Below are 13,423 nucleotides of genomic sequence, written 5' to 3'. Positions count from 1 at the left end.
GGTGGTGCATGCCTGTAATTCCAGCTACTTGGGAGGCTGAGGCAGGAGTATCACTTGAACCTGGGAGGCAGAGGTTGCAGTGAGCCAAGATTGCGCCACTGCACTCCAGCCTGGGTGACAGAGTGAGACCCTGTCTCAAAACCAAAAAAAAAGAAGAAAAAAAAATTCACAGACAAGTATTCAAGTATTCAAAAATGTCATGTGGAGAGTAGTGCACAAATGTCATCTTTCTCTTGCCCTCTCAACTCTTTAAGACTGATTTATGCTCTTAATTCTGTCACTTCTCTGTTCTACCTCCTGGAATTTAGTCATCAGCAGCATTCTTTCATCTTTTATCATCTGTGTTTTCTCCTGGACCTTTTCTCTGAGCTTATATAACAACTCAAAGTATATCTTTTTCCATAATGCTTTATTCTACTTTTGAATAACTTCTTTTTATTTTTTAGAGATGGGAGTCTCGCTATGTTGCCCAGGCTGTTGTCAAACTCCTGAGCTCAAGTGATCCTCTAATCTTGGCCTCATGAAGCCCTGGGATTACAGGCATGAGCCACTGTGTCCAACCCTGAATAACTTTTTTTAGTATAAATTATCAGAAATAGTAAAAAAAAAAAAAAAAAAAAAAAAAAGAACAATTTTTCTGGTTCTTTTGCTACTGATTGCCATATTTCTTTTTCTTTTCTTTTTTTTGAGACAGGGTCTCACTCCTGTCACTCAGTTGGAGTGTAGTAGTGCAATCATGGCTCACTGCAGCCTTGATCTTCTGGGCTCAAGGGATCCTCCCACGTCAGCCTCCTGAGTAGCTGGGACTACAGGTGCACATCACCACACCTAGCTAACATTTTTGCTTGTTTTTTATAGAGACGGGGTTTCCCTATGTTTCTCAGGCTGGTCTCCAACTCCTGGCCTCAAGTGGTCCTCCCATCTCAGCTTTTAAATGTGCTGGGACTACAGGCGTGAGCCACTGTGCCTTGCCTCCACGACACTTCATTTATTTCATTTTCATCTGAAGTTTTGTGTAGGACATGACACTTTTCAAAATGCTTTCCTAGGCCAGGTATGGTGGCTCACACCTGTAATCCCAGCATGCTAGGAAACTGAGGTGAGAGGATTGCTTGAAGCCAGGAGTTTGAGATGGGCTTGGGCAACATAGGGAGATCCTATTTGAAATTAAAAAACAAAACAGGCAGGGTGCGGTGGCTCACCCCTGTAATCCCAGCACTTTGGGAGGCCCAGGCGGGCAGATCACATGAGGTCAGGAGTTCGATATCAGCTCGGGAGGCTGAGGCAGAATTGCTTGAACCTGGGAGGTGGAGGTTACAGTGAGCTGAGATCATGCCACTGCACTCCAGCCTGGGTGGCACAGCGAGACTGTCTCAAAAACAAACAAACAAACAGTCATTATTTAATGTCCAGCTCCATGAGGGCAGGGGCTGTGTCTGTCTTGTTCACTGCTAATATCCCCCATGCCAAGCACAGTGCCTGATAGAGTAGCTACTCAAAGAATATCTTTAGGCTGGGTGCGGTGGCTCACGCATGTAATCCCAGCACTTTGGGAGGCCGAGGCGGGCAGATCACGAGGTCAGGAGTTCAAGACCAGCCTGACCAATATGGTGAAACCCTGTCTCTACTAAAAATACAAAAATTATCTGGGTGTGGTGATGCACTTCTGTAGTCCCAGCTACTCCGGAGGCTGAGGCAGGAGAATCGCTTGAACCTGGGAGGCGGAGGTTGCAATGAGCCAAGATTGTGCCACTGCACTCCAGCCTGGACGACAGAGCAAGACTCCGTCTAAAAACAAAACAAAACAAAAAAAGAATGTCTTTAAACGGATTAATGAATGTGAATAAAAACCACTAACCCAGAATTTATTCTTGCATCTGTTTCTTGGGATTAGCCCAAATTCTAGCCATATCAATAAAAATTTACTAATCATTTGGCCTAACTGGCCTCCCTGCCTCTTGTCTTCCATCTCCCTTGTGATCCATCCTATAGCCGCAACCACAGTAACACTAAAAACAAAACAAAAAAACCCAAGTCTGATTGTGTTCTCTTCCCAAACCTCTGCTATCTCCCCCGCTGCCTACAGAATACAGTCGGTGCTCCTCAGCTTGGATTCAAGGCTTTGGCCCCAATCTCCCTTTTTAAACCTCTCTAGGCTTATTTATTAAGTGCTTATTATATGCCAAGCACTAGGCTAGTCACCGAGTTCATAAACCAGTTGGAAAGACAGGTACATTGAGTAATTTTAATAAGGTGTGATCAGCACTATTACAGAGACTGAGAACACATATAGTTTCAGGTAATGGGTGATAAAATACTGTTTTTGCCCTCTGCAGGTTCACAAGTTCAGTCTACAATAAAAATGTCCAATACAGTGGTCAGCCACATTTCAAGTGCTCAACAGTCACAGGAGGCTAGTGTCTATCACACTGGATAGCTGAGCACAGATACTTTCATCATCCATGGAAGAGGGGGTTAACTATAGCTGCTTCCAAGACAGCAAGGGGGCAGGGTGCGGTGGCTCACACCTGTGATCCCAGCACTTTGGGAGGCCTAGGCGGGTGGATGCTGAGGTGGGCAGATCACGAGTTCAGGCGATCGAGACCATCCTGGCTAATATGGTGAAACCCCGTCTCTACTAAAAATACAAAAAAAAAAAATTAGCTGGGCGTGGTGGCACGCGCCTGTAGTCTCAGCTACACGGGAGGCTGAGGCAGGGGAATCGCTTGAACCCGGGAGGCGGAGGTTGCAGTGAGCTGAGATCGTGCCATTGCACTCCAGCCTGGACAACAGAGCGAGACTCTGTCTCAAAAATAAATAAATAAATAAATAAACAAACCAAGACAGCAAGGAACATTTCCCATATGTGAAGCCTGTGGTACTAGCTATCAGTTCCCCAAATGCAACCCCTCTCTCCCACACCTTGGCTCCGGTATATTTTGTAGTACAGGCTCCCAAGAGAAAGAATGCATGAAAGTACTTTGTAAACTATTAAGTGATATAGAAATGTGATATAATAAACAGGCTCAGAGTTCTTTCTTTCATCATAGCTTTGGCTACTTCGAGCAAATTATAGCTCTTTTCTCAAACTACTCCACCCCTATAATTGATGCCAAAGTGTTCTGAAAAGAAACACGGGCAAAATGGTTATCCTAGGGCTAAAAATCCTGATTATACCTACCTTGAGGTTTTTAATCCGGGACCCTACTTCACCACCCGCCTTCTCTGTCACTGTCTCTACAAAGAAGGACACGAATTAAGACTTCCAAAAGAACAAAATATTTATTTTTTAATTTAAGAATTATCAGAAACCTAAGTAATGGGAATTGGATCCTCATCGGGGTCTTCTGGCAAGTCGGAAGCACCACCCTCTCCTGTAGCTCGATGCTTCTCTAGTTTAGCAATCAATTCTTTCGCTGGATTGAAGACGCCATTGGTCTGCTGGTCACAGACATAGCAGCGCGGGGTGGTGCGGAAATGCTGCAGTGCACAGCTCTCGCAGAAATAATGCCTGCACTTGGTGACAACTGGGTTTTGGAAGCTCTGGCGACAGATGAAACACTTGAATGGTATTTCCTCATCATCGCTTCCCACTTCATAGTTTTCATCCTCATAGACACCATAGCGACCCTCATCAAGCTCACGTTCGATCTGCCACCCATGCTTGTAATCTGAACGGTCATGGAGGAATTTGCAGCTGTCTCCGAAGCCGCAGAAGCCAGTCTCTTTGTAGTCCTTACAGATGTCGGGCTGGTAATCCCAGCGCACGGTGGCACGTAGATGCTCGGGCGCTCGGATGGGGCCCTTCCTCACCATCCCGGAAGAGGCATTGCCCATAGACGTATCCTTGGGCTTCATGTATTTCTGATAATTGTTGATTCCCCGATAGATCTTGTCATCCTCCTTGCCCCTCAGCTCCTCCTGGATCTTCTGGCTGCGCTCAAAGATGGCTTGTGCATCGCGCTCTTTCTCTGTGTCCAGCTCATAGACAGCTGTCGCCCCCATATCCTCTGGTCCCACGGGTTTCGCGGAGCGGGTGGATTTATAAACCACGCCGAGACTCTCGGGCTCATTTGCCTCCTCCTCCTCGCTGCTCAAGTCGCCGTAAGCTGCCTTCTGTTTACCACTGTCACGAGTCTTCTGTATCATTGGATTGTGGGTCGCCCGCTTCTTTTCCGGTCGAACCACAGTGCAGCCTTCGTCGCTACTGCTGCCGCTGTCTCCGGGCTCTGGGTCGCAGGCCGGGCGCTTTCTGCGTCCAGCAGCCCCTTTCCGCCCAGGCTTTTTGAAAAGGAAGGTGCACACCTGATCCGCCGTCTTCCCTGGAGAAAACTGCTCTGCCATTTTAGAGTCCCGAGCTCCGAAACGGCCGTGGCTGCCTGGGTTGCACTTGGCCTCTGCACGTCACTCCACGTCGCGCGCTCCGCCGGGAGTTGAAGCAAAAGACACTGACGGAAGAGAACTGCGAGAGCGCGAGCGCCAGCCTCTCTTGAGCCCTGGCAGATTCCGTCGCTTCCTCCGGAGCCGTACGTGGCACCGCCCCGCTCGCGGGCGGCCGCGGGGCTTAATGGGAAGGAAGCCGATCCCGGTCACCTTTCTAGGACCCAGAAGTAGGGTTTTGGCCTAGGTAACGGGGCAGAGATGTGGTTCGAGGTACTCCCCGGACTCGCCGTCATGGGCGTGTGCTTGTTTATTCCAGGACTGGCTACTGCGTACATCCAGAGGTTCACTAACGGGGGCAAGGTAAGGCGGCTTCCTGGGCCCGGGGGCCGACTCCACGGGCTGATTTCCGAAAAGGGTGGTGGGCAGAGAGGCAGTCAGCCTGCGGACCCTCTCTCCGAGGCCGGCCCTCTGCTTTCTTCCGGTTGCCTAGAAGCCGAGGCTTGCGAAACGAAGCGCGGTAGAAACCACATCCTGCTCTAGTGAAAAACAGCGTTTCTGGGTATATCAAAGTGGGCCTTAGGGCAGAGTAGCGACGCGGGGGCCGGAAAGGTAGATTAGAAGAGGTGGTTCAAGCATGAGAATCGCTCACTGCAACCTCCGCCTTCCGGGTTCAAGAGATTCTCCTGGCTGGGCGCGGTGGCTCACCCCTGTAATCCCAGCACTTTGGGAGACCGAGGCGGGCGGATCACCTGAGGTCGGGAGTTCGATACCAGCCTGACCAACATGGAGAAACCCTGTCTCTACTAAAATACAAAATTAGCCGGGCGTGGTGGCGCATGCCTGTAATCCCAGCTACTCGGGAGGCTGAGGCAGGAGAATCGCTTGAACCCAGGAGGCGGAGGTTGCAGTGAGCCGAGATCGCGACACTGCACTCCAGCCTGGACAACAAGAGCGAAACTCCGTCTCAAAAAAAAAAAAAAGAGAGAGAGATTTTCCTGTCGCACCCTCCTGAGTAGCCGGGACCACGCCCGGCTGTTTATTTATTTATTTTGGTAGAGACGGGGTTTCATCATGTTGGCGGGCGAGGCTGGTCTCGAACTTCTGACCTCAGGTGATCCACCCGCCTTGACCTCCCAAAGTGCTGGGATTACAGGCGTGAGCCGCCGCTCCCGGCCACCCTTGACTTTTTTATTCCCCACTTTTTCTTGCAAGCGTTTAGGAATTTACTGCAAGGTCTTGTTTTTTACATCAGGATTCATTTTCCCCTCTTAGCCCTTCACATCATCTCTAGAGTACAGAGTATAAGTTTATTTACTTTTTGAATTTGTGATTGTCCACGTGTGATCTACAGCTGTTGTTTCTTAGTGTCCCAAAAGGCAACAACTAGATATTTCTTCTTCTTTTTTTCTTTTTTTTAAAAAGGAAAAAAATTCATGTTGGTTAAAATAGTGTAAGAAGTCACGGTCACCAACTTAATCCTAAAGTTTAGTGGTCTGATTTCATTTAGGAGATTCTGTTCTTGTACTACTAATTTGCATTTTTATTTGAATGATGATTCCATTTCTTTAGAATGTCCCTTCTAAAAATTGTAATATCCATCAATTGGGTCACTCACTTTTATAAACTGCAACAATAATTGTCTCTTATTTGAAGGAAAAAAGGATTGCTCATCTTGGGTATCACTGGAAACTGATAGAAAGAGATAGGCGCATCTCTGGAATTAATCGTTACTATGTGTCAAAGGTAAGAAGCCACTCTGATGCCAGCCTTCTGCCAGGGTTGAGGTGGGTTCTGGTAATGCCTTGCCAAGGGTCATACAGTGCTAATATATAATTAGCATTTTCTTATCTACTAGTGAGGTTGGCATCTTTTTACATATTTAATCTTTTATGTTTCTTATTTTTTTTAGTTTTTCTTACTGCCATATATTTCTTATTCTGTGGATTGTTGCCTATATCCTTTGCCTATTCTATTGTTTTGTCTTTTTTCTTTTCAATCTATAGTTCTTTATATATTCTAGACTTTAATTTTTTGTCTGTTTTATATATGACAAACGTTTTTCCCAGTCTGCTGTTTGTCTTTTCACTTTATGATGTTTTTCATCAGGTAGTTTTAAATTTTGATATTCAATTTATCATGTTTTGTTGTTCTGGATTCTGAGTTTTTATGTCTCCCGTACAAAGGCCTTTTTACCTAAGGTTATAAAAATACGTTAAAAAAAAAAAAAATAGAGACAGTCTTGCTGTGTTGCCCTGGCTTGCCTCAAACTCATAGGCTCAAGTGATGTTGCCTCAGCCTTCAAAGGAGCTGGGACTACAAGTGTGCCATACCTGGCTCATAAAAATAGTTTTAAAAAGTAATTTCTCCTAATATTGTTAGTTTCTTTTTAAAAAATTAGTTATTTGGTCCCATCTACAGGTCATTTTGGAGTATAATGTGAAGGGAGGATTAACTTTACTTTTTTTCAAGAGGTAGCTAATTATCGCAATTACCCATTTATAGAACAATTTAGTAGTCCTAGCTACTCAGAAGGCTGAGGCAGGAGGATAGCCTGAGCCCAGGGGTTCAAGGCTGTAGTGTGGTAGGATCGTACCACTGCACGCCAGCCTGGGTGAGAGAATGAGAGCCTGTCTCAAAAAAAAAAAAAAACCCACCAAACACCCAGTTCATTTTTATTTGTAATACCACTCTGGTATACTAAATTTCCATATACACATAGGCCTCTTTCACAGATGTGCTTTTCTGTACTCTAGGTCTGCCTGTTCCTGCAACAATACCTCATTAAAAAGAATTACTATATTTTATATATATATATATATATATTTTTTTTGAGGCGGAGTCTCGCTCTGTCGCCCGGACTGGAGTGCAGTGGCCAGATCTCAGCTCACTGCAAGCTCTGCCTCCCGGGTTTACGCCATTCTCCTGCCTCAGCCTCCCGAGCAGCTGGGACTACAGGCGCCCGCCACCTCGCCTGGCTAATTTTTGTATTTTTAGTAGAGACAGGGTTTCACCGTGTTAGCCAGGATGGTCTCGATCTCCTGACCTTGTGATCCGCCCGTCTCGGCCTCCCAAAGTGCTGGGATTACAGGCTTGAGCCACCGCGCCCGGCCAATATAATTTTATATTTGATTCAGTTATGGCATTGCCATTTTTGTTGGTCAAAAGCGATCAAGCAGTAGCATTTTCATAAGGTTCAACCTAATCGTATGTTTTTGTTTTTGTTTTTTTTTGAGACAAGGTCTCACTCTGTCACCTAGTCTGGAGTGCAGTGGTGCAATCTTGGCTCACTGCAACCCCCACCTGCCAGGTTCAAGCGATTCTTGTGCCTCAGCCTCCTGAGTAGCTGGGATTACAGGCATCCACCACCATGCCAGCTAATTTTTTTTTTTTTTTGTATTTTTGGTAGAGACGGAGTTTCACCATGTTGGCCAGGCAGGTTTCCTAACTCCTGACCTCAAGTGATCCACCACCTCAGCCTCCCAAAGTGTTAGGATTACAGGCGTGAGCCCCTATTCCTGGCCCTGATAGTACGTTTTTATATTTTGTAAGAGTAGTTCATTCTCATAATTCTTTTAAAATGTTTACTTTTTTTTTTTTTTTTTTTCCAAGACAGAGTCTCACTTTGTCGCCCATGCTGGAGTGCAGTGGTGCGATCTCGGCTCACTGCGAGCTCTGCCTCCCGAGTTCACGCCATTCTCCTGCCTCAGCCTCCGAGTAGTTGGGACTACAGGCGCGCACCACCACGCCCGGCTAATTTTTTGTATTTTTGGTAGAGACGGAGTTTCACCGTGTTAGCCAGGATGGTCTTGATCTCCTGACCTCGTGATCCGCCCACCTCGGCCTCCCAAAGTGCTAGGATTACAGGCGTGAGCCACCATGCCCAGCCAAAATGTTTACTTTTTAATATTTTCTCCTTGCTCATTTATTCCTCACAGCAAACCTAAGTAAATAGTATTTCCATTTTATAGACAAGGGTCAGAGTGATTAAATAATATTATAGGGACTCAACCTGGGTGATACGCCTCTCAGTGGAGGGGTAGTTGAGAATCTAATCTAATGCACATGATAATAGATATCTACTTATCTGGAGCCATATTTCTCAAAGTATGGTCTAAGAATAACCATCAGAATCACTGGCATGTGAGACAGAATTAGGATTTCTAAGAGATGGCTCCAAGAAGATGCAATTTTAACTTCTCTTAAGGCAGTTCTTCCTGTAATAGTAAACCAATACCTGGACTATGTTATTTAATACCTTTTTTTTTTTTTTTTTTTTTGAGACGGAGTCTTGCTCTGTCGCCCGGGCTGAGTGCAGTGGCCGGATCTCAGCTCGCTGCAAGCTCCGCCTCCCAGGTTCACGCCATCTCCTGCCTCAGCCTCCCGAGTAGCTGGGACTACAGCGCCTGCCACCACGCCCGGCTAGTTTTTTGTATTTTTTAGTAGAGATGGGGTTTCACCGTGTTAGCCAGGATGGTCTCGATCTCCTGACCTCGTGATCCGCCCATCTCGGCCTCCCAAAGTGCTGGGATTACAGGCTTGAGTCACCGCGCCTGGCCTTAATACCTTTTAATACCTAGAAGAGGTGTCATCACTGATTAGTCTTTTTTTTTTTTTTTTTGAGACAAAGTCTTGCTCTGTTGCCCAGGCTGGAGTGCAGTGGCACGAGCTCGGCACACTGCAAGCTCCACCCCCCAGGTTTAAGCGATTCTCCTGCCTCAGCCTCCCGAGTAGCTGGGATTACAGGCACGCTGTAATTTTTGTACTTTTAGTAGAGACGGGGTTTCACCATCTTGGCCAAGCTGGTCTTGAACTCCTGACCTCGTGATCCACCCGCCTCGGCCTGCCAGAGTGCTGGGGTTACAGGCATGAGCCACCGTGCCCGGCCTCATCTTTTAATTTATAGCTTCTGAAGTATTTGGTTGTCAACTTAGTGAGATCCAGTAGGTATTTTGAATAGATAGTGTAGTGCTTGTCGGAGAGGGTTCTGGAGTTGGGGTCCCTGGACTTGAATTCTGGCTCTGCTAATTCCTTATGGACTTAAGCAGGTGACTTTTAACCTCTCTGAGCCTCCATTTCCTCGTTTGTAAAAAAATGGAATGAGAATAATAGTATCTATCTCATGTTGGCTGTTATTTTTTAAAACAGATTTTACCTTGTCCTCTGACTCATTGAGGTGCTTTGTAAAAGGATCCAGGTGGAGGCTGGGCACAGTGACTCACGCCTGTAATCCTAGCACTTTGGGAGGCCGAGGCAGGTGGATCACCTGAGGTCAGGAGTTCGAGATCAGCCTGGCCAACATGGCGAAACCCCTTCTCTACTAAAAATACAAAAAATCAGCTGGGCATGGTGGCGCACGCCTTTAATCCCAGCTACTTGGGAGGCTGAGGAAGGAGAATCACTTGAACCCAGGAGGTGGAGGTTGCAGTGAGGCGAGATCGCGTCACTGCACTCCAGCCTGTGTGATGGGAGCGAGACTCCATCTCAAAAAAAAAAAAAAGAAAGGATCCAGGTGGTAAGGAGTTGCTTGACTTTAGTTCTGATTGGGGGTGGGGGAAGGTTTGTTTACTATAAAGCAATATGCTGCTGTCAGAAAATGAAAACTAGAAATCATTACAAGTTATTCTTTAGTGATTATAAAATTTAATCCAATGTATTGTTGCAGTTAGAGAAATGTGGGATGTGGAAGCACTCTTTTTAATAACAAAATGCCATTTAGTGACACTGGAAATAAAAGTACATGGCATGTCTTTGATGGGAACAGACTTGTCACATTCTCCTTTTTAAACTGTTTTTCAGGGTTTGGAGAACATTGATTAAGGAAGCATTTTCCTGATTGATGAAAAAAGTAACTCAGTTATGGCCATCTACCCCTGCTAGAAGGGTTATACAGTGTATTATGTAACATGCAATGTGTTATGTAGTGCTTAATAAAAATAAAATGAAAAAAATGCATTTCTTTTTTTTTAAATATGTTACACAAAATCAAGCAATCTACCCAATGTAATCTTTATCACTGAAAAAAAACTGGAAGGCAATTGTGAGGCTTGTACAGACATAATGTACATCCATAATGTACATCAAGCATCTGTCTCTGTGCCTAGCACCTAATACTTCATAAATTGTAGTTGCTACTACTGTAGTAGACACTAGTATATTTTATTTAACTTTATTTATTTTTTATTTTTTATGTATGTATGTATGTGTGTATTTATTTATTTATTTATTTTTGAGATGGAGTCTCGCTCTGTCGCCCAGGCTGGAGTGCAGTGGCCGGATCTCAGCTCACTGCAAGCTCCGCCTCCCAGGTTCACGCCATTCTCCTGCCTCAGCCTCCCGAGTAGCTGGGACTACAGGCGCCTGCCACCTCGCCCGGCTAGTTTTTTGTATTTTTTAGTAGAGACGGGGTTTCACCGTGTTAGCCAGGATGGTCTTGATCTTGTGACCTCGTGATCCGCCCGTCTCGGCCTCCCAAAGTGTTGGGATTACAGGCTTGAGCCACCGCGCCCGGCCTATTTGTTTTTTAGACAGACTCTTGCTCTCTTGCCCAGGCTGGAGTGCAGTGGCTCAATCTCGGCTCATTGCAATCTCCACCTCCCAAGTTCAAGTGATTCTCCTGCCTCAGCCTCCTGAGTAGCTGGGATTACAGGCACCTGCCACTGCACCTGGCTAATTTTTGTATTTTCAGTAAAGACGGGGTTTCACCATGTTGGTCAGGCTGGTCTTGAACTCCTGACCCTATGATCCACCTGCCTCGGTCTCTCAAAGTGCTGGGATTACAGGTGTGAGCCACCGCACCTGGCCAGTTTTTATGTTTTTAGTAGAGATGGGGTTTCACCATGTTGGCCAGGCTGGTCTTGAATTCCTGACCTCAAGTGATCCATCCGCCTTGGCATCCGAAAGTGCTGGGATTACAGGCGTGAGCCATTGTGCCCGGCTGACACTAGTAAATTTTACAAACATAGTTTCTTCAGAGATGACTGGGGAATACAGAAAAAGTATTTTTTTCTAGTTCCTTTTCTGAGTGGATCCTACAATATTTAAAATTCCAGTTGGTTAGGTTTGAGCTGAGAGGGGTGTAAGAAAATAATTCCAGGTTGGGCGCGGTGGCGGTGTGAGACAGGAGAATGGTTTGAACCCGGGAGGCAGAGGTTACCTTGAGCTGAGATTGTGCCACTGCACCCCAGCCTGGGTGACAGAGTGAGACTGTCTCCAAAAAAAAAAAAAAACCAAATTCCAGCTGGGACATGTTTAAAACAGATTGCACCTTCAACCTTCATGCATTATGTATAGTATCTAACAAATAGTATATGCTTAAGTTAATTTTCGTTTTAGTATACGGCAACAGCAATCATTTGGTTTATTAAAATGAGAGTGTACTGAGCACTTGAAATAGAGATGCATGTTCAACGTTAAAGGTAACTAAAGATGAAGATCTGAAAAGATAAAACTAAAGATGGTGATAACTCCGTGTGTATAAAGCAACACCACAGATGACACTTCCAGGTGAGAATACTAAGTTGCTTTTCATCGCTTATCCAGTTAACATTTGATCTGAACATGCCTGCGCTGTGTGATTGCCATTGATTTCATTGTATAGGGCGGGGTTTATAGAAGGAAGTGGCGTTTAAACTTACAGTGGTGGCTAGATTGTGCCATCCCTTGATCGGCAATGACCTTTACTTTTTACTGTATAAGGAAAGCCTGGTCATGATTACAAATTTAATACAACTGTATTATCATTTAGTGCTTCACAGGCCTTGGGTAATTGACTGTTAGAAAACTATCCCTGGCCGGGCGCGGTGGCTCAAGCCTGTAATCCCAGCACTTTGGGAGGCCGAGACGGGCGGATCACGAGGTCAGGAGATCGAGACCATCCTGGCTAACACGGTGAAACCCCGTCTCTACTAAAATATACAAAAAAAAAAAGAGCCGGGCGAGGTGGCGGGCGCCTGTAGTCCCAGCTACTCGGGAGGCTGAGGCAGGAGAATGGCGTGAACCCGGGAGGTGGAGCTTGCAGTGAGCTGAGATCCGGCCACTGCCCTCCAGCCTGGGCGACAGAGCGAGACTCCGTCTCAAAAAAAAAAAAAAAAAAAAAAAAGAAAAACTATCCCTGGCCGGGTGGTGGCTCACACCTGTAATCCCAGCACTTTGGGAGGCCAAGGCAGGTGGATCACCTGACATCGGGAGTTCAAGACATGACCGATCAACATAGAGAAACCCCGTCCCTACTAAAAATACAAAATTAGCTGGGCGTGGTGGCGCATGCCTGTAATCCCAGCTACTCTGGAGGCTGAGGCAGGAGAACTGCTTGAACCTAGGAGGCAGAGGTTGCAGTGAGGCGAGATTGCGCCACCGCACTCCAGCCTGGGCGACGAGCGAAACTCTGTCTCAAAAAAAAAAAAAAAAAAAACTGTCCCTCGAAAGGACGAAAGAGGACAGGTAGTACACATAGGGAGTTGTGGATACAGATGTGTTGAAAACATGACTGATCTGTTACTACTTTTATTGATTTTTAGGTCTGTTATTTCTCCATTTTGCCTGTGGGCAGGGAGCATCCCCTGAATTTTTATGTCCTTAGATGACTGTCACAGCTGCACAGCTGTATAGTGAGGGGCTACAAAATAACAGGTAGAGTTGGTTAGGTTCACGGTTAGAGTCCAGATTCTTCACTGCCCTTTTTTGTAGCGTCTGCTATGAAATTGAGCTTTATTTTTGTACTCTACTGCTAGGGGATGAGCCAGATTAAAGCACTTTGAAGATAGAAGATTTAACGGTGGTGTGTAGTCTAGATTTCTTTCTTTTTTTTTTTTTTGCAAGTGCAATTAGAAGGATTTTCTTACAGCAGCTCTAACTGATGTGGTACAGCTACTGATCTCAGATCCATCTGTCACCAGTTTTTAAGGCCTGTTAAAATGCTGCTTAGGAAACAATCCCATTTGCTCGGTTTTATTTACTATCATTAAGTTTTTTAAAAATAGATGTTATATTCAACTAGCTCAAAATCCAACAATATGAGGTATGCAGTGAAAATAGTTGCTCT

The 13,423-nt window shown here is 45.6% G+C and overlaps 2 protein-coding genes across 2 annotated transcripts; one reads left to right on the top strand and one right to left on the bottom strand.

Annotated features, from left to right (window-relative positions):
• Positions 1–3,256: 3,256 nt before the first annotated feature.
• RNF113A (ring finger protein 113A) lies at positions 3,257–4,552 on the bottom strand. Its single transcript, XM_033200969.1, has one exon. It carries the CDS (start codon positions 4,342–4,344, stop codon positions 3,313–3,315), a length of 1,032 nt encoding a protein of 343 aa, XP_033056860.1. The 5' UTR covers positions 4,345–4,552; the 3' UTR covers positions 3,257–3,312.
• Positions 4,488–10,335, top strand: NDUFA1 (NADH:ubiquinone oxidoreductase subunit A1). Its single transcript, XM_033200971.1, has 3 exons — positions 4,488–4,743; positions 6,037–6,126; positions 10,180–10,335. The coding sequence occupies exons 1-3, from the start codon at positions 4,642–4,644 to the stop codon at positions 10,198–10,200; spliced, it is 213 nt and encodes a 70-aa protein (XP_033056862.1). The 5' UTR covers positions 4,488–4,641; the 3' UTR covers positions 10,201–10,335.
• The last annotated feature ends 3,088 nt before the right edge of the window (positions 10,336–13,423 follow it).

The sequence above is a fragment of the Trachypithecus francoisi genome, unplaced genomic scaffold, assembly GCF_009764315.1.
Source record: "Trachypithecus francoisi isolate TF-2019V2 unplaced genomic scaffold, Tfra_2.0 Lachesis_group6, whole genome shotgun sequence".
Taxonomy (NCBI): Eukaryota; Metazoa; Chordata; class Mammalia; order Primates; family Cercopithecidae; genus Trachypithecus; species Trachypithecus francoisi.
This window is presented reverse-complemented; position numbering and strand designations above follow the sequence as displayed.